Genomic DNA, 27,038 nt, shown 5'->3' with positions numbered 1-27,038 from the left:
TAAACTTTGATGAAGGGTGAAAATGCTGGTCAGGCAACATCCAGCAAGAGCTTTACATAATGCTGCTTAGTTCACCATGTTCAATTTGTGCTGCTTTCTAGGAATATCCTTTGTACATTTCTTCTAAATTCATAAATCAATAGTTGCACTAAGATGTGCTAAGGTTTGAAGTGAGCTGTACTTATTAGGAAGCACCACCAAGCTAAAGTCATTTACAGATCTCACAGCAGGTTGATGTTTGGAGTATAGCTTAAATACTTGTCGGGGCATTTAAGATTCTGGGGGGTGGGTTAAGCAGCACTCTAACTTGAGGCACGAGACCTGAACGACTGTGCCAACTTGCACTGTCATCAACATCTGATAGGAATTCCTGGTTTCTGTTAATTTTTTATTTTAATTTAGCCCCATTAATGATAGATAAATAAGTATGGCACAATCTCTGAGTTTGAAGTCAGTGAAGCCTTGAATTCTAATCCTGCTATGCAAAAGAAACTGCAAAAAGTGCATCAATACAATGTTACATACCTGTAAGTATGGTTTTATTCCATTCCCATCAGATCAGTGATACCCCATGTGCCTTATTTGTGATATTGTTCTAATGAAGCCATGAAACCATCAAGATTGTACGAACACTTTTGTAAAAGACAACCTAAAAAGACTACTTATGGTATTACTCAGTTCCAGATGAAAGATGCATTTGAAAAGCGTTGCACACTCAAGTTATTTGCCAAGAAAACTAAAAATGACCTTGGTAGAGGTCTCATTGCTTCTTATAACATTTCCAAAATGATAGCAAAGTGTGGACATCTCATACAATTGGTGGAAGATTAATAATAACTGCTGTCCCAGAAGCAGTCACCACTGTTCTCAAAATGGATACCAGTATTTTAAAATCAATTAATCTGAGTAAAAACTCTGTAGCTCATCGTATCGATAAAATGAGTGAAGACATTGAGTATCAACTATTCACAGAGCTATAAAAGAAAACAATTTGGAATACAACAGTCAACTGTGTGAGACAATGTATTACTAATGTCATATGTACAGTTCATCAAAAATGGAAAAGTTATAGAGATTCTCTTTTGTAAAATGTTAAAAACAAATATCCACGGAGTATCAATCTATGATGAGCTCAAAATGTCTATTGAGGATGAAAGTATTCCGATTAGCAAAATGATTTCTTGTGCAACAGATGAAACACCATATATGACAGGTCACCATGTTGGTTTAGTGGCATTTATGAAAAAAGAAATTGCAAGTCTATTTACAGTCCATTATGTAATTTGTCAACATCTCTATTAAATAGCAGAATATTTCACCAATTATGCCAAGATAATGATGAAGAATTTGAACACTTGCTTCTTCGCACTGAAGAAGTTGGCTGCCAAAAGGCTGCTGCTTAAAATATTTCTTTGATCTTTTTGACACTGTCATTGAATTTTTGCTTAAAGTTGACAAGAACTTGGGAAACAAGATTGAACTCCTACGGGGAGCTGTGGCATACCTAGCTGATCTGTATGACAAAATGAACGTTCTAAATATGAAACTGCTAAGTGAGAATTTCAATTTAATCCAGGCAAAAAGTGCTGTGTCCACTTTTATGGGAAAATTGGAAATATATAGGCAAACATTGGGAGAGGAATGCTCTCACAATTTCCTTGCCTAGAAAGTATGGCACTCTCTTTCACAGATGGTGATTTGCAAGAGTACTGCTTACACCTGTAGTCACTGAAGAAGGATTTTCAGAATTGATTCAAGAATTTGAACGGTATGGAAATTCTGGATTGGGTAATTATCCCATCTCTTTGCAAGGTGGAAGAACAGGAGGAGAGCTTGCAAGAAGAAATTATCGAAATTCAAAATGATAAAGCAGCAGAAGTGCTTTTCAAAAATATCTGCTTTTGTGGTACGTGGCTATACTGTCATACAAAATTTCCTGGTCTTTAGAGAAGAACCAAACTGCTTTTCATTGCATTTCCATCCTCCTACCTTGTTGAAAGAGGCTCCAGTGCAGTGAATCACTTACTCACAAAAGACAGAAACTGCTTGGACATTGTCACGCATGGGGACTTAAGGCTTTTCCTATCATAACTTGAACCAGATCTTTCAACTCTTCTAAAAACTATGGCTAACATGAGAGGATACAGTTTTCAGGTTCTTGGAAGTAGGTACAGAGGAGATGTCGGGGTAAGATTTTTTATGCAGAGAGTAGTGAGTGCGCGGAATAGGCTGCCAGCAACGGTGGTGGAAGCGGATACCTTAAGGTCTTTTAAGAAACTCCTGGATAGGTACATAGAGCTTAGAAAAATAAAGGGCTATGGGTAACCCTACATAATTTCTATTGTGCTGTAGGTTTTGTGTTTCTAAAAACCATCAAGCTCAAGGGTCACATTGATACTGAAGCTACTTTACAGCACACAGGTATTATGTGAGCTAGGTTTAAAGACATAAAAATTTAAAGCAGAATCATTTTTTGCAAGTCAGCATATGGCAGACATGTTTTTACACTACGGGGGTGCTGGAAAGTATATTGTGCCTAAGAGAGACGTTGGCAAGTATGAAAGTGCTTCGGGGGCGGGGGAGGTGTTGGGCTGAAAAATGTTGGGAAACACTGGCTTAAATAAGACCATAAGATATAGGAGCAGAAGTAGGCCATTCGGCCCATTGAGTCAGCTCCATTATTCAATCATGGGCTGATCCAATCCTTCCAGTCATCCCCACTCCCCATACCCTTTGATGCCCTGGCTAATCAAGAACCTATCTATCTCTGCCTTAAATGCACCCAAAGACTTGGCCTCCACAGTCACTCATGGCAACAAATTCCAGCCTCTGACGAAAGTAATTTCTCCGCATCTCTGTTCTAAATGGACATCTTTCAATCCTGAAGTCACACCCTCTTGTCCTAGACTCCCCTAGCATGGGAAGTAACTTTGCCATATCTAATCTGTTCAGGCCTTTTAACATTTGGAATGCTTCTATGAGTCGTTTCACCCCCCCCCCCCTCAATTCTCCTGGGCTCCAGGGAATACAGCTCAAGATCTGCCAGATGTTCCTCATATGATAACCCTTTCATTCCTGGAATCATTCTTGAGAACCTTCTCTGAACCCTCTCCAATGTCAGTACATCCTTCCTAAAATAAGGAGCCCAAAACTGCACACAATACTCCAAGTGTGGTCTCACAAGTACCTTATACAGCCTCAACATCACATCCCTGCTCTTATATTCTATACCTCTAGAAATGAATGCCAACACTGCATTCACCTTCTTCACCACCGACTCAACCTGGAAATTAACCTTTAGGGTATCCTGCACAAGGACTCCCAAGTCCCTTTGCATCTCTGCATTTTGAATTCTCTCCCCATCTAAATAATAGTCTGCCCGTTTATTTCTTCCACCAAAGTGCATGACCATACATTTTCCAACATTGTATTTCATTTGCCACTTCTTTGCCCATTCCAGAAAAACTATCTAAGCTCTCTGCAGGCTGTTTCCTCAACAGCTCCTCTACCTATCTTTGTATCATCAGCAAATTTAGCCACAAATCCATTAATCCCATAGTCCAAATCACTGACATACATAGTAAAAAAGCAGCGAGGCGGTCCCAACACCAACCCCTGTGGAACTCCTCTGGTAACCAGCAGCCAGTCAGAATAGGATCCCCTTATTCCCACTCTCGGTTTTCTGCCGATCACCCACGATAGTAACTCTCCCGTAATTCCATAGGCTCTTGCTAAGCAGCTTCATGTGCGGCACCTGGACAAAGGCTTCTGAAAATCCAAGTACACCATGTCTACTGTATCTCCTTTGTCTACCCTGCTTGTAATTTCCTCAAAAGATTGCAGTAGGTTAGTCAAGTAGGATTTTCCTTTCAGGAAACCATGCTGGCTTTGGCCTACCTTGTCATGTGCCTCTAGGTATTCCCTAACAATCGATTCCAACAACTTTCCAACCACTGATGTCAGGCTAACAGATCTATAGTTTCCTTTCTTCTGCCTCCCATCCTTCTTAAATAGCAGACAAACATTTGCAATTTTCCAGTCATCTGGTACAATGCCAGGATCTATCGATTCTTGAAGGATCATTGTTAATGCCTCTGCAATCTCTCCAGCTACTTCCTTCAGAACCCGAGGGTGCATTCCATCAGGTCCAGGAGATTTATTCACCCTCAGACCATTGAGCTTCCTGAGCACCTTCTCAGTCGTAATTTTCTCTGCAAGTACTTCACTTCCTTGACCCTCTTCAATGCCCGGTATACTGCAAAAGTCTTCCACTGTGAAGACTGATGCAAAACTTCACATTCAGTTCCTCTGCCATCTCTGTGTCTCTCATTACAATATCTCCAGCTTCATTTTCTAATGGTCCTATATCCACCCTCAACTCTCTTTCACCCTTTATATACTGAAAAAAGCCTTTAGTATCTTCTTTCATATTAGTCACCAACTTCCTTTCTTAATTCATCTTTTCCTTCCCAATGACCTTCTTAGTTTCCATCTGCAAGTTTTTAAAAGCTTCCCAATCCTCTATTATCAGAACTACACTTTGGGATGTTTGTGGATGTTCCCATCATATTAGCTATCTTCATCACATCCTTAATTAACTTATAATTAAAAGTAAGAAGCAAGGCTTGTCAGAAGCAGATTCTTACTCCCACTTCTCATCTTAGGGCCACAATGTAACAAAGTTATCTGCTCTTAGAGAATTTTGTCTAATATTGAAACTTAACATAGCATACATCTGTCTTTCATAAAGGAAAACAGATAAATAATTGCATTATCTGACATGCTTCTTTCAGAAGCAACATTTGTAGATCAACTTGCCAATCTGCTCCCTAATTTTTACAACTGATATTATAAAACCTCTGTGATCCAGAGTGAACTTCCTGTTCTTTTGAGAGGATTTCCTTTTACAAACATTCAAATTCTCAAAAGCAGCACATGAAGAAATGGATAATTACAGTGCAATTACTTCTTGAAATCATTTATTTTGCTACTGATGATTTTAAAAAATGATATCTCTTTTTGCAATAAATTTATTAGCTGCAGCCCACAGATGAGATATCTGATTTAACAGATCAAGGAACTTTGTATTTATATAATGTATAATTTTCCATTAAAAAAAAATCAATAGACAGAGGGTAGATCTAATCCAGACACATAGTTTGTATAGCAGCGAAATTCATTTGCTAAATTGCTATTGTGCTTTGGGAGAAATCTACACATTTTCACAGAAAGTAACTTTGCTGCCAGATCTTCCATGACTGCACCTGAAAAAGAATTGGGATATATTACTGATACTTTTCAATGAGAATTTTGGTAAACTTTAACTACCTAAGCCTCATTTAACATCTAAAAACAATTTTGTCCTGACTGCTATTTTCCCTTCCTCTTCCCATTAAGTGCCACAGATGTTAAAGTGGAATACTCTCTTCACTATCCTAGCTAATACCTGCCAAATTGATAAAGTTTAGAGATATTGTGGATCAAATTTGGAAATGTTATTTGCATACCATTTACTGATCATGCAGTATTTATTAAAATTATATTACTTTAATACCTTTCAAATACTACAATGGTTAATGATTATCAGTGCCTTAATTGTGCCTAATAAGGCCAACCCTTATTCTGTCTGCTTTAGCAACATGATACATCCACATGGCACAATGGAATGAAGCCCCAATGGTGAAAGTACAGTTGATCTTGATATGGAAAAGCTGCCTTAACAAAATACAGAACTGGTGACTTATCAATTATGTTTCTGGGATCGGAAATATAGCCAAAATTTATGACACAAAAAGAAAACAATTGAACTCTAATGGTTAACAGAAGAATCTAGTCTTATGTCACTTTCTAGCTTCTGAATCCTTTGTGTAATAGATAGGTCTAGGTGTCTGCCTTCCAACAAAAAGTGAAAGAACCAGCATTAAGTAATCTATTTGGTAAAACCCACTAAATGACACGTGAAAAGGAACTCATAAGGGATATATCAATATTAACACAAGGCATTCTCAGAAAAAGATTAGGAATGAAAGGTTGGTGCAATGTGGATCCCTCAAAATAGTAAATGAGATTTGGCAACAGTTATACCATAAATGAAAATAAAGAAATGAAAGGCATGTTGAATGGCAATACCCAAATTAACTACAAGAGTATTATTAAAATTAAGCCAGCTGGTGGTGTAGTGGCATCTGCACCAGACCTCAAGGCAAGTAGTCCCGGGTTCAAATCTGGCTGGCTCCTTTGTATGCTTTCCATCTGTGCTGGGTTAAGCATTGAGCTAGCAACTCGTAAAAAACATAGAACTGCTAAAGAAACATCAAGATTGCTGTATGATGCACCAGTGAGGTGTGGGAGGATATTAATAACTAATTAAATCATTGAAAAATCAATAGGTTTTGGACCTTTTACTATTCAATCTTGATCAAACATTGCTAACACCACATGTTTTTCTATGAACTCAGAAAACCAAAAGGAGTCCACATACCAGTGCAAAGAAGAATTTTTCCTTTGGTTAGATATTTGACTGTGAGTGCTATCTTGCTGAGACACTCTTCAGAGAGATAGGGTGGATCAGCTATCACTAAATCACAACTGTGAGGATGCAGATCTTCACATAGATTCAGAGGATTGTTATAGTCGTAGAAATAAAATTCCTTTCCATAAATAGAAAACCGCCTGTCATATTCCAACAATATAGCAGAGAATTCTTCATTCCAAAGCTGCTTCAGTTTTTGATAGACACTTGGAACACTGATGCAAGCAATTCTGAATGGAAAAAAAGCAATATGAAAAAGTAGCCATGCTTCACATATCTAGAGACACTGACAAATTAAACCTCATTTCAGAAAATGCAACAGTGCAAAATCTGTATCTCAGGATTCCTCCAATGACATATTACTGTCTCCACTGAGAAAGGTAGTACAATGATGTGCCCAAGACTTTAGATTATTTAATAATTTGTACATTTTAAAGTGTTTTAAATTAAATGTCTTTTAGTAAAAATTACTTTATTATTTAAATCTATTTAAATAGTTTTTAAATGTCTCAATTTATCAGGTATATAAAAACTATTCAATTGCTTAGAACATCATGAGCTATCAAATGTTGTCAAGGTGTTCTGGGGAAAAGACTCAGTGGTCCACCAGGTGAGGCCTATTCACTTGGTGTACTATTGCAGGGTCTCAATCCAAAGCATAAACCATTCAATTGTCTTTATACATGCTGCTTGATCCACTGAGGTCCTTCAGAACTTTTTATTCTGTGTGGACTATTCACTTCTTGGATTCATGGGGTCTGCTCATCTGGGTTCTTCCAGAAAAATAAGGGTAGGACTGAGGATGATAGTGTTGTTAGAAAGTTTGTGAACCCTTTAGAATTTCCTCTATTTTTGCTTAAATATGACCTACAGTGGGATCAGATTTTCACATGTCCTAAAACTAGATAAAGGGAACCCAATCAAATAAATAACACAAAAAACATTACTGTATACTTGTTCATTTATTTATTGAGAAAAATTATCCAATATTACATGTATTTGTCGGAAAAAGTATGTGAACCTCTAGGATTATCAGTTCATTTAAAGGGGAAATTGGAGTCTGGTGTTTCAATCAATGGGATGACAATCAGGTGTGAGTGTGGGAGCCCCTGCCCTATTTAAAGAGCGTAAACCTGGGTCTTCACTATCAAAGTCTGATCTTCACCATACAGGTTTTTGGAAGTGTGCCATGCCTCGATCAAAGGAGACCTCAGAAAAAAAAGTTGTTGATGTTCACCAGGCTGGAAAAGGATAGAAAACCATTTCTAAAGAGTTTGGGCTTCACCAATCCACAGTCAGGCAGATGGTGTACAAATGGAGGTAATTCAACACCCTTGTTACTCTCCCCAGGACTGGTTGACCAACAAAAATCACTCCAAGAGCAAGGCGTGTAATATTCCAGAAGGTCACAAAGTAACATCTAAGGAGCCGCAGGCCTCTCTTGTATTGTTCATGAGTCTACAATCAGGCAAACACTGAACAACAATGGTGTGCATGTCAGGATTGCAAGGAGAAAGCCACTACTCTCCAAGAAGAACATTGCTGTCCGTCTAATGTTTGCCAAAGACCACATGGAAAAACCAGGAGGTTACTGGAAGAATGCTCTGTGGACAGATGAGTCCAAAACAGAACTTTTTGGCTTAAGAGAGAAGCATTATGTTTGGTGAAAAGCAAAGACTGCATTCCAGCATAAGAACCTCATCCCACCTGTGAAACATGTCGTGGTTTGGGCCCGCTTTGCTGCCTCAGGACCAGGACAGCTTGCCATCATTGATGGAACTACGAATTCTGAATTGTACCAGCAAATTCTACAGGAAAATGTCAGGATATCCATCCGTGAAGATCGAGAAAATAGGTCATGCAGCAAGACAATGACCCTAAACACACAAGTCAGTCTACCAAAGAGTGGTTAAAGCAGAAGTTTCACATTTTAGAATGGCCGAGTCAAAGTCCTGACCTTAATCCTATAAAAATGTTATGGAAGGACCTGATGCAAGCAGCTCGTGCGAGGAAGCCCACCAACATCCCAGAGCTGAAGCAGTTTTGTAAGGAGAAATGACCTAAAATTCCTTTAAGCCAATGTGCAGGACTGATCAACAGTTACCAGAAACATTTGATTGAAATTACAAGGGGTCACACCAGTTACTGAAAGTAAAGGTTCACATGTCTTTTCGAACAATAGACAATAGGTGCAGGAGTAGGCCATTCAGCCCTTTGAGCCAGCACCACCATTCACTGTGATCATGGCTGATCATCCACAATCAGTACCCTTTTCCTGCCTTCTCCCCATATCCTTTCACTCCACTATCTTTAAGAGCTCTATCTAACTCTTTTTTGAAAGAATCCAGAGAATTGGCCTACACTGCCTTCTGAGGCAGAGCATTCCACAGAACCACAACCCTCTGTGTGAAAAAGTTTTTCCTTAACTCCGTTCTAAATTGTCTATCCCTTATTCTTAAACTGTAGCCTCTGGTTCTGGACTCCCCCAACATCGGGAACATGTTTCCTGCCTCTACATGTAACATTGGATTATTTGTCTCAAATAAATGAACAAGTATAATGTTTTTGTGTTATTTATTTAATTGGGTTCTCTTTATCTAGTTTTAGGACTTACATGAAGATCTGATCACATTTCAGGTTATATGCAGAAAAAGAGAAAATTCTAAAGGGTTCATGAAGTTTCCAGCACCACTGTACATCCCATTATAAAATGGAGTCCAAGGTGCACATTCAGTTCTGAGATTCACTAGCTGAAAGTGCTCCTATATCTTGAATAGCCCTGCTGGCTGAGTATCTAAAATCAAATGTGGAACATTACTAGCAAGAGAAAATCTGAAGGTGCTGGAAATCCAAGCATCACACACAAAATGCTAGAAGAACTCAGAAGGCCTGCTGAGTTCCTCTAGCATTCTGTGTGGAACATTACTAGTTCACATACCTTAGCCACTCTTTGCATAAACCTTTGGAGTTATGTGTTTGCTGACCAGATGAACATTAACCCCATGACACTGCTGAAAGAGAATGCTTACCTGCCGCCACCTCCTACAGCTTCAATTGCCTCCTGGGCGAGTCGATCAGCAGTTTCATCACTGTACCAAAATTGGCTCAATTGCTATTTAAGACAGTAAGTGTAGACATAAGTGTAAGTCAGTGGTTAAAAGTGGCAAAATTCAGTCAAAAATCAAATGCCCAAATTCCATTAGTGCCCTAACCAATCTTTTATACAATGTTCAACGCAACTTCTCTTTTAAGAGAAATCAAATGCCCAAATTCCATTAGTGCCCTAACCAATCTTTTATACAATGTTCAACGCAACTTCTCTTTTAAGCTTTTATGCGTATATTTCAGGTCTGACTGCACACACTTTGAAATTGTGGCATTAACACTATATTGATTTTCCTAACTCTTCTTACCAAAATGTACCATTCACACTTCTCTACAAAATGTTTTCTGCCACGTGTCTGTCCATTCTGTCAGCTGGTCTTCTCACCAGCAGCACAGTTCCAGGGACGTGGGTTCAATCCTGACCTCGTCCTGCTGAAGGGTCTCAGCCCGAAACGTCAACTATACTCTTTTCCATAGATGCTGCCTGGCCTGCTCAGTTCCTCCAGCATTTTGTGCGCATTGCTCATGATTGTCCCATATAGCTCTAAACCTTTCCTGTCCATGTACGTGCCTAACTGACTTTTAAATGTTGTTAAGGTTCTTGCTTCAACCACTTCTTCTGGCAACTTATTCCATATACTGACCACCCTCCGGCTGAAAAAGTTGCCCCTCTCTCCCTTCTCACCTTAAACCTAGGCCTTCTAGTTCTTGATTCCCCAACCCTGAGAATAATACTGCGCATATACACCCTATGTGGTCGGGAATCTTTCGGAGGGTAGGCCTCAAAATCCCCGGCCTTGCCTGCTTTTGGCGACCGAGAAAGAGGTCGAATCCCTCGGATAGAGATGGCACTCAGTACTCGGTGTCGGAGAGCTGATCAGAGCTCGAAGTTTTCGGATGACTCAGAGTCGGATTGTGGTCGGCATGGCAGGGAGGGTTTTTCTTCCCTCTCCCGTCTGCGTGAGATGTGGAACATTTGAGAAACTTTGAACTTTACTGTGCTCATGGACTTTTTCATCAAGTTATGGTATTGTGCACTGTTGTAACTATATGTATAATTATGTGGTTTTGTCAGTTTTTGCAGTCTTGGTTTGTCCTGTGTTTTTGTGATATCACACCAGAGGAAATAATGTATCATTTCTTAATGCATGCATTACTAAATGACAATAAAAGGGGACTACGTGTCTTCATAATCTATATACCTCTATAAGATTATCTCTCGGTCTTCTACACTCCAATGAATAAATTCCCAATTTCTATAGTTCAGTCACTCAAGTCCTGCCAAAATTGTCATAAATCTCCTCTGCATTCCTTGCAGCTAATGGCATAATGGCATCTTTCCTGCAGCAAGGTGACAAATTTTGAACATATTCCAAATGCAGCCCCATCAACATCTTGCTCAACTGCAACATAGCACCCCAACTTCTAAACTCAATACCCTGAAAGATACAGGCCTACATGCCAAAAGCCCTCTACACCACTTTGCCTGGTAGCACTCACACCTAAAATGATGAAATGCTTTGAGAGGTTGGTCATCACGAGACTGAACTCCTGCCTCAGCAAGGACCTGGACACGTTGCAATTTGCCTATCCCCACAATAGGTCAACGGCAGATGCAATCTCAATGGCTCCTCACACGGCCTTAGACCACCTGGACAATACAAACACCTACGTCAGGATGCTGTTCATCGACTATAGCTCAGCATTTAACACCATTATTCCCAGAATCCTGATTGAGAAGTTACAGAACCTGGGCCTCTGTACCTCCCTCTCAATTTCACAATCTGTGTGGATTGGTAATTATTTGTCCTCCTCGCTAATGATCGACACTGGTGCATCTTAGGGGCATGTGCTTAGCCCACTGGTCTACTCGCTCTATACTCATGACTATGTGGCTAGGCATAGCTCAAATACCATCTATAAATTTGCTAATGATGTAACCATTGTTGGCAGAATCTCAGACGGAGCTGAGAGGGCGTACAGGAGCCAGATATACCAACTAGTGGAGTGGTGTCACAGCAACAACCTGGCACTCAACGTCAGTAAGACAAAAGAGCTGATTGTGGACTTCCGGAAGGGTAAAACGAAGGAACACATACCAATCCTCACAGAGGGATCAGAAGTGGAGAGATCTGCGTGTCAAGATCTCTGAGGACCTAACCTGGTCCTAACATATCAATGCAGCTATAAAAGAAGGCAAGACAGTGACTGCATAAGGAGTTTGAAGAGATTTGGTATGTCAACAAATACACTCAAAAAATTCTATAGCTGTACCGTGGAGAACATTCTGACAGGCTGCATCACAGTCTGGTATGGGGGAGGGGGCTGCTGTACAGGACCAAAAGAAGCTGCAGAGGGTTGTAAATTTAGTCCGCCCCATCTTGGTTACTAGCCTACAAAGTACCCAGGACACCTTAAAGGAGTGGTATCTCAGAAAAGCAGCGTCCATTATTAGGGACCTCCAGCATCCAGGGCATGCCCTTTTCTCACTGTTACCATCAGACAGGAGGTACAGAAGCCTGAAGGCACACACTCAATGATTGAGGAACAGCTTCTTCCCCTCTGCCATCCAATTCCTAAATGGACATTGAACCTGTGAACACCACCTCAATTGTAAATATGTATTATTTCTGTTTTTTGCATGATTTTTAATCTATTCAATATACATATACTATAATTGGTTTATTTATTTATTTTCTTCTTCTTCTATATTCTACATTGAACTGCTGCTAAGTTAACAAATTTCACGACACATGTCGGTGATAATAAACCTGATTCTGATGTCTACCTGCAACACCACTTTCAGGGTAACATGTACTTGTGTTCTAATGTCCCTCTGTTTTACAAAACAACCCAGTGTCCTACTTCATTCACTTCTAAAATGCTACTCTTATTTGTCTTCCTAAAATGCAACACCTCACACTTATGTCAAAAGAATGATCAAAGATTTTGGATTTATGATCAAATGTTCAAAGAATATACAAAAATATTTTGAGGAGCAGAGCATGAATAGATTTATAACATTAAAACATTAGTCGTCAAAAGATTTACAATAAAAGAGGAGGCACCTTATATAACACGAAGTAGATACAATCTGTCTCCCTTTGTCCATCATTTGATACACAGTTATTCATCTCCACTCTTCTACTCATTCCCAACAATTCTCTTCATTTGTCAACAAATATCCAATTCCATTTAGAATGTGTTTCCACCACCCTTTCAGACAATGCCTCCCTAGTCATGATAATTCATTGGGGGAAAATATTTCTCATCAACTGATTCCTGTTCTTTTTTTAATCAACTATCTTAAAGCTGTGCAACTACTATATTTAATAGTATTAATTCTACTCATTCACCTATACTAAAAGTTTTTGCCTACCTACTCCAGCAATAATCTCAAAACTTTTTAGAACTTCTGTAACCTTTCCAGTAAATGACTTAGCTTGAGGTAGAAAAATCCCACCTTGTCTAGTCTCTTCACTTATATTGGTAAATCTATCACAACTTTTCATCCTTTCTAAAACTAAGTTCCTGAAATTGGGCAGGTCCTTCACAAAAAATCTTTAGAATGCATTCCTTGATTGCCTGGAGTCAACAGACATATTCTGGGTCAAGATTAATGGGAATAAATAGTATGGCTCTCTCTCTCTTAATATTATGAAATGATTTAGTATCATAAGCTTTCCCTCAACAGTGAGCCTGGTTGAGGAACCACTAGTGAAGCCATAATTCACATTTTGCAGCTAGCAATTGCCTGAACTGATTCCATTGCCAAAAATATAAAGATTTCCATGCCATCATTTGCATTGGATTGAAATTGATGTTGGTTTATATTACCATCACATAAGGAACAGTGAAAAACTTGTCTTGCATATGGTTCTTACAGATTAATTCGGTACAGAGTTCACCGATGTAGTACAAAGTGAAACACTATATAACCATATAACCATTACAACACAGAAGCAGGCCATCTCGGCCCTTGTAGGCCGTGCCAAACTCTTACCCTATCCTATTCCCACTGACCTGCACTCAGCCCATAACCCTCCATTCCTTTCCTGTCCATATTATCTATCCAATTTAACTTTAAACGACAACATTGAACCTGCCTCAACCACTTCTGCTGGAAGCTCATCCCACACAGCTACCACTCTCTCAGTGAAGAAGTTCCCCCTCATGTTACCCCTAAACTTTTGTCCTCTAGTTCTCAACCCAAGCCCTCTTGTTTGAATCTTCCCCACTCTCAATGGAAAAAGTCTAACCCTGTCAACTCTATCAATCCCCTTCATAATTTTAATAATTAATCACTAATAGAAAGTAAAATAAAGTGCAACAGCTTGAGATAGCTGGTTTCAGTGGACTACTACTACTGCACTGATGAGTTTAGATAGAAGTTTTTTTTGCGTATATGCACATATATCAGGCAACTAGACTGGAGGACTGGAAAAACAAGCTTTTTAGGGTTTAAGAAAGTATGAAAAAAATCAGTTTCCAATCCATGTTTCAATTTTAGTTAAAATAAAATTTATAAAATTAATCATTTACTCTGAATAAAACAATACTTATTGTTACAGAAATTACAGGAAAAAGTAAATTCACAATCCAACCGCATTGTGTGATAATCCTGTATAGCGTTCTGCACATATAGTTTATATCTTTTTACAGATATAATCAAAGTTTGAAAGATAAAAAGCATCCAGCTGTATTCATAGATAACTTATAAGAATAACAATTTAGTTTCTTTTAGTTTGAAAAGAAACGTTGGTCTAGGTGAATCAAATTCTCTGCAATCCATTACTAAACTTTTAATAAAGTCCTCAAGTCAGATACTACCTACTCTTCTGCACTAATTGTTTAAATAGGGACGATGTTTCAGGAAAAGGTAGGGCACAAAATAATCACCAGTGCTTTACCCAGTTCTCCTCTACAGATCCAACATGATAGTTATTGCCCTCTGCACATTGCCTCTTCTGCTGATCCAGATAAAACTCCTGCAGGGCAGCCAAAGTGTGGGCTGACAATTGTACTTCATCATCATCATCACTCTCTTTCATGCTGAAGACAAATTATCCTGGAACAAATCAAAGGATATTCACAACACACAGATAATACATGCACTATTAACAGAAACACCCGTTGGTAAAGTGCCAATTCTTTTCCATAGATACAGTTGACTTATAATTAGGATGCTACTTCAGCCTATAGAAAAATGTTTTAAAAATTCTTGAAGGGGACAGTTGGTAGAGGGGTTTATAACTAAACAGATATCCCTTTGATCTCAAACAGTGCTGAATGTGCCGACCTCAAACAGAACTGCAGATGGTGCACTAATAAGGATTGCTTTCAGTGTACTTCAGCTATGGAGTGAAGGGAATCTGTTGCTTCTCTAGTTACTAGGTGTCAGATAATGAAAGGAAAAACCTTAATTATGATGCTTCCACAAATAGAAAAGCAATACACACTATATGGTAATACACAAGACTGGAGAACTCAGTGTCAGTAGAACTGAACTTTTTAGCCAGTCATAAAGAATGTGTGGGGGAGGGAAAATAATTTTATCCCATATACAACTCACACTTAGTCAATTGTTAGTCAAACAGAATTGCACTCATCACAACACTTAATACTTCCAAGTTTAAATCATTATTGGTGTTTCCTTACATTTCTCTAGTTTACTGTAGAGAGATTCTTTAAAAAATTATTAAAATTAAGTTGTAAGTATTCAAAAAAAAATCATAGTATCTGAAAGAAGGAGATCAATCAGGGAAGGAGCAAGCTGGGTTGGTGGGAGACAGAAAGAGAAAAAGAATCTAAGTGTAGAAGAGAGGGGGAGACCGCCCAGGAAGAGACAGGTGAGAAGTGGGAAAAAGAGACAGTGGGGTAGAGAGAGAGGAGGACAAAGACAGGAATAGCAAAAACTCTAAGTAATGGACCAAAGACAAAATGCCAAATATTGCTAAGACTGGGGGGGGAACTTTATTTGCATCAATGAGGTTATAGTATTAGTCACGTACACTTTTTGAATTTTTAGCTTAAAGGTCAGGCCTAAAATACAAGCAATTCCTAGCAAAAGACTCATTTATTACTGATAGAAATACATCTGTAGGTCGCTCAATATATTAGTACTTTAAAAAAAAATAGCTGGTACCATGAAGTGCTAATACTTATGCATCAATTCTTGCCTATAAATGATGAAAATCTGATAGCAGAAAATGTTGAAAACACCCAGTTGGTTGGCAGTAACTGTGAAAAGAGAAACAGAGTTAATGTTTCAGTTCAAAAACTCAACAGATTCTGATGAAGGATCTTCAACATGAAACATAAGTTCTGTTTCCTTTTCAACTAATGCTTTATGGTCTGCACAATGCGTTCAGCATTTGCTGATTTTGCATGCTTATATTGCTTCATTTTATACATTTTAAGTTCCATTCCACAAACTGTGCAATGATGCCAGGAAACTTTTTTCTCATGTATTTCTACATTAATTGCTTCTTCAAAACCAATCATCACATAACTATCCTGCTGACCAGTGCCTTGCAGTCTTTCTACTTCCTCATGTTTTTCTTGTGGAAAAGCTCTGGGACCAAGGTACTATGCCAGTGATCAGATCATCCTGCACCGTGCTTCTTGAAACCAGATCATAACAAAGGACATAGTAGATTTGGCCTACTGCTTTGTTTGCTGTGATGGTTGAGAGATAATAACTGTTACTGAACCTGATGATGTGAGTCCTAAGGCTCCTGTACCTTCTTCCTGATGGCAGCTGCCAGAAGAGAGAATGTCCTTGGTTGTGCGAGTCTCTGATGATGGATGCTGCTTTTCTGCAACACAGTGCTTTGAGATGTGCTCAATGGTGGGGAGGGCATTACCTGTGACTGACTGGGCCATATCCACTATTTTTTGTAGGATTGTCTGTTCAAGGGTATTGGTATTTCCATACCAAGGCTGTGATGCAGCCAGTCAATATACCCTCCACCATACATCTATAGAAGTTTGTCAAAGTTTTAGGTGTCATACCAAATCTTTGCAAACTTCTAAGGAAGTAGTGGTGCTGCTCTGCTTTCTTCATAATTGCATTTACATGCTGGGCCAAGGACAGGCCCTCAGAGATGGTAACACTGAAGAATTTAAAGTTGCTGACCCTCTCCACCTCTGATCCCCTGATGAGGACCGGCTCATGGACCTCTGGTTTCTTCCACCTGGTAAATAACTAGTTCGTGGATCTTGCAGACATTGAATAAGTGGTTGTTGTGACACCGCTCATCCAGATTTTCAAACTCTTTCCAATGTGCTGATTCATCACCACCTTTAATTCGACCTATGACACTGGTGTCATCAGCAAACTTGAATATGGCATTGGAGCTCTGCTTAGTCACACAGCCATACATTTAAAGTAAGTAGAGCAGGGGGTTAAGCACACTATCTTGTGGTTCACCTATGCTGTTGGAGATCGTGGAGGAGATACTGTTGCCAATTCCAATTGACTGGGATCTGTAAGTGAAGAAATCACGGATCCAATTGCACACAGAGGTATTAAAGCCAAGATATTGGAGCTTATTGATTAGCTTAGAGGGGATGATAGTATTGAATGCTGAGTTGTAGTTGATAAAGAGCATTCTGATGTATGCATCTTTGCTGTCCAGATGTTCCAGGTTGGAGTGAAGACCCAATGAGATGGTATCTGCTGTGGATCTGTTGCTCCAGTAGGAAAATTGGAGCAGAACCAAGTCGCTTCTCGGGCAGGAGTTGATATGTTTCATCACCAATCTCTCAAAACACTTCCTCATTGTGGATCTAAGCACTACTGGATGATAGTTATTAAGGCAGATTACTACATTCTTTTTAGGCACTGGCATAATCGAAGCCTGCTTGAAGCAGGTGGGTACCTCAGACTGCCAAAGTGAGAAGTTAAAGATCTCAATGAGCACTACAGCTAGCTGATCAGCACAGGTCTTTAGTATTTGACCGGGTACTGGTCTGGGCCAGATGCTTTTCGTGGTTTCACCCTCCTGAAGGTTGCTCGCACTTCGACCTCAGAGACTGAAATCACAGGATTATCACAGTCTGTGGGAGTTTGTGATGGTTACTCCAGTTTTTAAACGTCAAAGCAAGCACAGAAAGCAGTGAGCTCATCCGAAACGAAGCCCTGTTGTTGCCTATGTCGCTGGATTTAACTTTATAAAAGTTGATAGTATTCAAGCCCTGCTACGACTGTTGAGCACTCCTTGTTGATTCAAGTTTAGTCTGGAATCACCCATGAGATGGCTTTCCGAACATTGAACCTGGATCTCCTGTAACTTGCTTGGTCACCAGACTTGAATGCCTCTGACTTGACCCTCAGCAGATTGCAGACCTCATGGTTTACCCAGGGCTTCTGGTTAGGGATGACCCTGAATGATTTTGTGGGGACACACTTGTTTACACTATTTAAATAAAATCTGTGCCAACCATGGTGTATTTATTCAGACCCATAGACAAGTCCTTGGGCACAGCCCAATCCACTGACTCCAAGCAATTCTGAAGACGCTCCTCTCTCTCCCGTGACCACCTCTTGTTGTTCCGATCTCTAGAGCTTTGCTCTTTAGCCTCTGTCTGCATGCAGGTAGATAGGAGAAAGACAGCCAAGCGATCAGATTTCTGGACATGGAATGGTAGGTATTCCTTATCTTAGTCTAACAGTGGTGTAGTATGTTGGGACCTCTGGCGCTACAGGTTATATGATGATGGTAATTGGGAAGGGTTTTTTTTTTAAACAAGCCTGATTGAAGTCCCTGACTAAGATTTGAAATGCATCAGGATGGACTGTTTCTTGTTTGAAGATGGCATCGTACAGTATCTCAAGCGCTTCATTATAGTCAGCTGCTGGTGGTATGTAAACTGCAGTCAGTATTATGGAGGAGTACTTCCTTAGTAAATAGAACAGAAAGTACTTGACTGTTAGGTGTTCAAGATTGGGGAACAGAAATTCGTCACATCGGAGTACCACTGAGAGTTTATCTTAAAACAAACACCTCCACCATTTGCCTTTTCTAAATCAGCTGTTCGGTTCATTCTGTGAATAGAGAAGCCTTCAGATGTGAATGCTATACCTGGTATGCTGGAAGTAAGCCGTGTCTCAGTCAAACATAGAACACAACAATCTCTCATTTCCCTCCGATACTGCAATTTTGCCCTCAGATCCTCAGTTTTGTTTTCCAGTGACTGCACATTTGCTAACAAGATGCTGGGTAGTGTGGGTCTCCTCTCTGTGTTTCATCCTGGCTTGAAGCATCCCCCTCCTGCCTTGCTTCCAGCCATGGTCATGAACCTTCATCCACTTAAAGGAAATGTAGCTGCTTGCTTGAGAGTTAAGTCTGCTAAGTCCTTCATAAGATTGTGAAATCTGTATATCATTATGTTGATTTAAAAGTACATTGCTTAAAGGGAAATTATATGCAACAGATTGCATGGAGAGTAAATCAAAAGAGGCATGTTAAGAAATATTGTACGTTGCCCACAGAATGTCGCTGTGGTTCACCTATTCTATCTTCTACATAAATTGTGATTTAAATTAATTTCTATTAATATGTTTAATGATTTACATATTTTTCCAAAGAGCTGTGATCAACAGCAATATTTAGAAAGTCTCAAGAGTTTTCCCTCAACACATGCTGCCTGAAGCCATCATGAAGGCCTGTGAGCGAATTCCATCACCTGCAGTCCGTACAACTCTCAAGTGATGAGACAACTAGGGTGTTGAGGGCCTTGCACAAATGGCAAGTGCAATTGATCATCCCATGAAAGGCAAACACAAGTGTAAACAATCTAGTCAGTTGTCTTACACATGACTTCTCTGTCCTTTTAGGTAGAGACAGGAGAACCAATGGCACTATTTTGAATTTAGCCTAATAACTTGACCAATAATTCTTTCTCTTTCAATACGACAAAAAATTATATTGGTCTTTGTACAACAGTGTTCAAGAAAGCTTGATATGAATAGATTAGCAGCTACATTTCCTACATTACAATAATAATATTTCATAAGTTTGTCACTGGGTGAGGTAATGAGAAGCATTTTATAAATACCTAGGCTATGGGAGCATACAGAAGTTCAACAATTATATTGACAGGTACAACCAAGTTCTGCTTTAACCGTCAGTCATTCAACCCTATACATGCATACATCTAAACGAAACAGCATTCCTCCAGTGTCAGTACAGTGCATACAACCTCACTCTGCACACATAGTTACAACAGCACATACAGCCACAAAAAGTAATATTAGCACAAGTCCCTGAGTGGCATGACCTTAAGATTAATCGTGCACAGAACGTTGTCCAGTCCAGAGCCACATTTCTGCAAGAACAAGCACACAGCAGTTCCTCACCTCGTGCTGGGTTAGCCATCTCAGAAACTACCAACCTGTTCATCTGCTTCTGCCTGTGTCCTATCAAAATGCCATACTCTACATATGGCAAAGTATGAGGGTCTCATTTTAGTCTCACTAGATACCTTACAGCCTATGAATACAGAGTGGATTTAAGTCACCTGCATCCCTGGTGTTCACTTAAGGAGAAAACAACGATCTCCATTCTTCCATCCCCACATGATTTTATTGACTTCCACTTGCAACCACAGTAGATTCAACACCTACCCTTTCACCTTTTTGCTTCAAACTATTCAGAAACTCAAGAGTCTTTCCTGATGAAGTAGCCATTTGCACTTCCAATCTAGTGAACCACATTTAGTGCTCATAATATGGCTTCACCTACCTTGGTGAAATGAAACACAGACTGGGTGAAGGCATTGCAGAGCACTCACATCCAGTTGCCTGCCTCATTAATTCCCCATACCATTTGGTCTTTTTTGTCTGTAACTCTGTCACTGTTACACAAAATTTAGTGTTAATGTAATGCCAGTTCACCTTCAATCCAAACATAATGTAGTCTTCAGGACTCAACAATGAACTATCCAACTTTAAATAATTCCCTCTTTCTTTCTGTGTCAGAACCGTTACCCCCGCACCCCTCCCCATCAGGCAGAAGATACAAAAGCCTGAAAGCATGTTGGAACAGGCTCAAGAACAGCTTCTATTCGGCTGTAATCAGACTCTTGACCTCACAATCTACCTTGTAATGATTTTGCACTTGCAATACCTGCAATACACTTCATTTATACCACTTTGTTCTTCATTGGTATTGCTTTTCCCTTGTACAACCTCAATGCACTTCAATATGATGAAACAATCTGATTGGATGGCTTGCAAATTAACGTTTTTCACTGTTTCTTGTACATGACAATAACAAACCCATTTGCGAGCCACATCGCTCCCCTTTCTCGATCTCTCTGTCCCCACCTCTGTGGACAAACTGTCTACCAATATCTTTTATAAACCTACCAACTCCCACAGCTACACAGACTATCCCTCATCCCAACCATCTCTAGTAAAAAAAAGCAACTCCCTTCTCTCAGTTCTTTCATCTCTGCTGGATCCGTTCCCAGGATGACATTTACTTTTCCAGAAATATCAGAGATGTCCTTCTATTTCAAAGAATGGGGTTTTCCTTTCCTCACCAGTGGTGTTGTCCTCTCCCACATCTCCTCCATTTCCCAGACATTCACCCTCACCCCATCTTCTGCTGCCTTAACAGGGATGGAGTTCCTCTTGTCCTCATTTAACACCCCATGAGCCTCCACATCCAGCACATCGCTCTCCACAATTTCTGCACTCTTCAATGTAATCCTACCACCAAACACATCTTTACTTCCCCACCCCACTCTGCTTTCCACAGGTTCACTTCCTCCATGATTCCCTTGTCCATTCATCCCTGCCCACTAATCTCTCTTCTGGCACTGATCTGTGCAAGCTAAAGAAGTGCTACTCATGCCCATTCACCTACTCCCACACTTCCATTCACAGCCCCATTAGTTCTTCTAGGTGAGGCAACACTTCACTGGCACAGCTGTTGGGATCATCTACTGTATCTGGAGCTCCTGATGTGGCCTCTACATTGCTGAGAACCAATGTAGATTGAAGACTATTTTGTTGAGTACCTTCACAACATCCAACAAAGGCAGGATTTCCCAGTGGCCAATCATCTTAATTCCAAAATCCCATTTCCATTCTAATGGCCTCCTGTACTGTCACAATGAGGCCACTCTTAGATTGGAGGAGCAATACCTCACATTATGTCTGGGTAACCTCCAATCTAATGGCATGAAAACCAATTTCTCTCATTTCTAGTAATTTACCCTTTCCCTATCATCATCATTCTCCTCCTCCCTCTCTCAGATTCCTTCTTTTCCAGGCTTTTATCTTTCCCACTCATCTGGCTTCACCTATCACTGTCTAGCTTACACCTCCCCCACCTTCTTATTCTGACTTCTTCCCAGACCTGATGAAGGGTCACAGCCCAAACTATCAACTCTTTATTCCCTTCCATAAGTACTCTCTGACTGCTGAATTCCTCCAGCATTTGTATGTGTTACTTTGGATTTCCCAGCATCTGCAGAATCTCTTGTGTTTTCAACTTACCAGTCATTTCTACTTCCCATCATTTTAGTCCCTTTTTTAAAAACATTGTCTTACCTGCTGGGCATATCTCATAGCCTTCCTTTTAACAAAAGATTGCACAAACAAAATTATCTAAAACGCTAACAACAGGAATTCTGCAGATGCTGGAAATTCAAGCAACACACATCAAAGTTGCTGGTGAACGCAGCAGGCCAGGCAGCATCTGTAGGAAGAGGTGCAGTCGACGTTTCAGGCCGAGACCCCAAGACTAAGAGTCTTGGCCTGAAATGTCGACTGCACCTCTTCCTACAGATGCTGCCTGGCCTGCTGCACTCACCAGCAACTTTGATGTGTGTTGTTATCTAAAACGTTGCTTGGTTGACACATTGTGTCACCTGGCCTCACCACATGCTCTACCATTCCTCCCCTGCCTTGCCTACTGCCTAACACTAAAACTCTTCTCCATTTCCAATTCCACAGGGGATTCGTAATCAGTTGAAAGTTTTCTGTTGTAATATACACAAAATGCTCGGGGAACTCAGCAGGCCAGGCAGCATCTGTGGGAATAAATAAACAGTCAAGGTTTCGGGCCGAGACCCTTCATCAGGACTGGAACGTTTTCCGTTTCTATTCCAATGGCCAGCAAACCTGTGGCCACGCCAACGCGGAGCAGGCGCGGCCCTAGTTATATAAAACGGATATATATTTTTTTTTACTTTGGTCACATAAACTGACGTTAATTTTTTCACCAGCTCAGGATAACGGAATTAAATGAAAGGCGGTTCTGGCCCCACTCACCGATCTGCAGAGTGGGCCCCTCGGCGGCTAACCTTTGAACTCTAACCCAGTAGCGCGTCATCAGACAACGGGCCAGGCGATAGGCCGAACGCTGAGGGCCAATGGGCTCGGAGCAGTCCCGCAGATGGTTGTTAGGGGCGTCGGAGCGGAGGTGTTAGCTTCCTCTCGCTGTAGTCTGGACCTCTGGCGATGTACAGCGTTTCCTTCAGTTCGCGACTTATAGCCTTTTATCGGTGCCTTTTCGAAGAGCCCTGAAGTAGAAGCGAAAATAAAATAGTTTTAAATCGAAGGCTTCTCCTTATACATCATTTCAGAATCAGGTTTATCATCGGCATGTGACGTGAAATTTGTTAACTTAGCAGCAGCAGTTCAATGCAATACATAATCTAGTGGAGAGAGTAATAGTAAATAAAATAAAACAATAATAATAAACAAGTAAATCAATTACGTATATTGAATAGATTTTTTAAATCGTGCAAAACTGTATATCGAAAAAAGTGAGGGAGTGTCCAAAGCTTCAATGTCCATTCAGGAATCGGATGGCAGAGGGGAAGGAGCTGTTCCTAAATCGCTGAGTGTGTGTCTTCAGGCTTCTGTATCTCTTGCCTGATGGTATCAGTGAGAAAAGGGCATGCCTTGGGTGCTGGAAGTCCTTAATAATGGATGCTGCCTTTCTGAGACACTGCTCCCTAAGGATGTCCTGGGTACTTTGTAGGCTAGTGCCCGAGATGGAGCTGACTAGATTTACAACCCTCTGCAGCTTTTTTCGGCCCTGTGCAGTAGCGCCCCCCACCCCCACAATACAAGACAGTGATGCACCCTGTCAGAATGCTCTCCACAGTACAATTACTGTATAGAAATTTTTGAGTGTATTTGTTGACATGCCAAATCTCTTCAAACTCCTGATAAGGTATAGCCACCGTCTTGCCTTCTTTATAGCTACACCGATATGTTGGGACCAGGTTAGATCCTCAGAGATCTTGACACCCAGGAACTTGAAGCTGCTCACTCTCTCCACTTCTGATCCCTCTATGAGGATTGGTATGTGTTCCTTCGTCTTACCCTTCTTGAAGTCCACAATCAGCTCTTTCGTCTTACTGACGTTGAGTGCCAGGTTGTTGCTGCGGCACCATTCCACTAGTTGGCATATCTCACTCCTGTATGCTCTCTCATCACCATTTGAGATTCTACCAACAATGGTTGTATGATCAACAAATTTATAAATAGTATTTGAGCTATGCCTAGCCACACAGTCATGTGTATACAGAGAGTAGAGTAGTGGGCTAAGCACACAGCCCTGAGTTGCACCAGTGTTGATTGTCAGCAAGGAGGAGATGTTATCACCAATCCGCATAGATTATGGACTTCCAGTTAGGAAGTCGAGGATCCAATTGCAGAGGGAGGTACAGAGGCCCAGGTTCTGCAACTTCTCAATCAGCTTTGTGGGAATGATGGTATTAAATGTTGAGCTATAGTCAATGAACAGCATCCTGACATAGGTGTTTGTGTTGTCCAGGTGGTCTAAAGCCATGTGGAGAGCCATTGAGATTGCATCTGCTGTTGACCTATTATGGTGATAGACAAATTGCAATGTGTCCAGGTCCTTGCTGAGGCAGGAGTTCATTCCAGTCATGACCAACCTCTCAAAGCATTTCATCACTGTCGATGTGAGTGCTACCGGGCGATAGTCATTAAAGCAGCTCACGTTATTCTTCATAGGCACCGGTATAATTGTTGCCTTTTTGAAGCAAGTGGGAACTTCTGCCCGTAGCAGTGAGAAGTTCAAAATGTCCTTGAATACTCCCGCTAGTTAATTGGCACAGGTTTTCAGAGCCTTACCAGGTACTCCATCGGGACCTTCCACCTTGCGAGGGTTCACTCTCTTTAAAGACAGCCTAACATCGGCCTCTGAGATGGAGATCACAGGGCCATCAGGTGTAGCAGGGATCTTCACAGCTGTAGTTGTGTTCTCCCTTTCAAAGCGTGCATAGGTGTTGAGTTCATCTGGTAGTGAAGCATTGCTGCCAGCATTGATTTCAATCTTGAATTAATTTCACACAGTTATGATTGATAAATTAATCCCCTAAGAGCTACAACTAATTGATAGCTAGAGGATATTCACAAAATTCGATTTTATTTCAGTGTGTTGAGGGAGATTGATGAAGGAAGAGCAGTGGATGTTGTCTGCATGGATTTTAGTCAGGCATTTGACAAAAGTCCCTCGTGGGAGGCTAATCCAGAAGATTAAGATGCATGGAGTCCACTGTGAATTGGCTGTTTGGATTCAGAACCGGTTTGAGCATAGAAGACTGAGTAATGGTCGAAGGGATTTATTCTAACTAGAGGTCTGTAATTAGTGATGTTCTTCCACATGGGTCTGTGCTGAGATTTCTGCTGTTGGTGATGTATATAAATGACCTGGATGACAATGTAGATGAGTGGGTTAGTAAGTTTGTGGATGATACCAAAATTTGTGGAGTTGTGGATAGTGTAGATGACTTGTAAAGAATACAGGGTGATGTAGTTTTGTTGCAGATATGGGCAAAGGAATGGCAGATGGTGTTTAACCCAGATAAATGTGAGGTTTTGCACCTTATCCAAAGTCCAAAGAGACAGTATACCACTAAGGGCAAGACTCTTAACAATGTTGCTGAGCAGAGAGATCTCGGGGTCCACGTTCATAGCTCCCTACACATGTCACTAGGGTGCTTAAGAAGGCTTTTGCAATGTTTGCTTTTATCTGTTGAGGCACTGAGTTCAAAAGTCGAGGTTATGTTGCAACTTGATAGAATTCTGGTTAGGCCACATTTGGAGTATTGCATACAGTTCTGGTTTCCCCACTATAGGAAGGATGTTGAGGCTTTGGAGAGGGTGCAGAACAGATTTACCAGGATGCTGCCTGGTTTAGAGGGCATGTGCTATCATGAGAGGCTGGACAAACTTGAGTTGTTTTCTCTGGAACAGCAGAGACTGGGGGGAGGTCAGACAGATTATGAGAGACATGGATAGAGTAGACAGAGAGTATCTTTTTCCCAGGGCAGAAATGTCTAATATCAGGCATGCATTAAAGGTGAGAAAGGTTAGGTTCAAAGAGAATGTGAGGGGTAAGTTTTTTACTTAGAGTGTTGGATGCCTTGAATTTGCTGCATGGTATGGTGGCAGAAGCAAATACATCAGGGGCTCTTAAGAGTTGTTTAGGTAGGCACATGAATATGAAGAAGATGGAGGGATATGGACATGGTGTAAGAAAGAGGGATTGCTTTGTTTTTTTTTATTTTGGCACAACATTGTAGGCTGACTGGCCTTTTCCTATGCTGTACTGTTCTATGATCTAATGTAGGGAGGTACAATGTAAAAGGTCAATATTTGTTGGCATGCGAGGTGTATTATAAAACTGAGAGCAGAAAGTGACCAGCTTTAATTCCACTCATCCAGCGGAAAGTCATAAATTCACTATAATATAATTAGTTAGCATAGTGAAAATCACATTAGTAATGACTACAAACCCATAACATACCTGGCAGAGTTCATGCAGTGGTGTTTGAATTGCCTTGCTTGTCCCATTCAGGTAATCCATCAGAATTGAGGATTTTCATGTGGATGAGGCCAGTATGGGAAACACCGATTTACACAATTTACACAATTGGGGTAGACGATTTGTGCAGTGGCCCACTCCCGATGAGCCTTTGTGTGATCCTAATACATGGCGTTGAGAGAGTCAATGCCATCCTGATTGCACCATCTCTACTTAGAGCAGTCGTAGACTAGAGATTTACAGGGACAAATGTGGAAATTGCACATCTTTGAGAAGGCCTTGCACATACAAAACATAGAAACATAGAAAACCTACAGGCCCTTCAGCCCACAAAGCTGTTTCGAACATGTCCCTATCTTAGAACTACCTAGGCTTTACCCATAACCCTCTATTTTTCTAAGCTCCACGTAGCCATCCAGGAGTCTCTTAAGAGACCATATCGTTTCCGCCTCCACTGGCAGCCCATTCTACACACTCACCGATCTCTGTGTAAAAAAGTTACCCCTGACATCTCCTCTGTACCTACTTCCAAGATTCAAACCTTGAATCTTTTTCTCTGCCTGCCTGGTAATCGCTTC

The 27,038-nt window shown here is 40.6% G+C and overlaps 1 protein-coding gene across 2 annotated transcripts; it reads right to left on the bottom strand.

Moving 5' to 3' along the window:
- Positions 1-1,207: 1,207 nt before the first annotated feature.
- Positions 1,208-22,985, bottom strand: eef1akmt1 (EEF1A lysine methyltransferase 1). Of its 2 annotated transcripts, none has more exons than XM_072263069.1 (5): positions 22,926-22,985; positions 14,548-14,705; positions 9,562-9,644; positions 6,482-6,762; positions 1,208-5,264 (listed from the first exon to the last, which is right to left on the bottom strand). In XM_072263069.1, exons 2-5 carry the CDS (start codon positions 14,686-14,688, stop codon positions 5,122-5,124), a joined length of 648 nt encoding a protein of 215 aa, XP_072119170.1. In that variant the 5' UTR covers positions 14,689-14,705; positions 22,926-22,985; the 3' UTR covers positions 1,208-5,121. The 2 variants fall into 2 exon arrangements, with proteins under 2 accessions (XP_072119170.1, XP_072119171.1); XM_072263070.1 differs by lacking the exon at positions 22,926-22,985 and adding an exon at positions 15,817-15,877.
- Between the last annotated feature and the right edge of the window lie 4,053 nt (positions 22,986-27,038).

Source organism: Mobula birostris, chromosome 7, assembly GCF_030028105.1.
Source record: "Mobula birostris isolate sMobBir1 chromosome 7, sMobBir1.hap1, whole genome shotgun sequence".
NCBI classification, from domain to species: Eukaryota; Metazoa; Chordata; class Chondrichthyes; order Myliobatiformes; family Myliobatidae; genus Mobula; species Mobula birostris.
Note: the sequence above shows the minus strand (reverse complement) of the source record. Positions and strands in the feature narration are given on the sequence as shown.

Coding starts and splice junctions, on each gene's coding strand:
- eef1akmt1 (XM_072263069.1), bottom strand. CDS start 14,688: ATGAAAGAGAGTGATGATGATGATGAAGTACAATTGTCAGCCCACACT. Junction 9,645..14,547: donor GATCTGTAGAGGAGAACTGG/GTAAAGCACTGG, acceptor TGTCTTAAATAG/CAATTGAGCCAATTTTGGTA. Junction 5,265..6,481: donor AAAAATTCTTCTTTGCACTG/GTATGTGGACTC, acceptor ATTCTTTTTCAG/GTGCAGTCATGGAAGATCTG.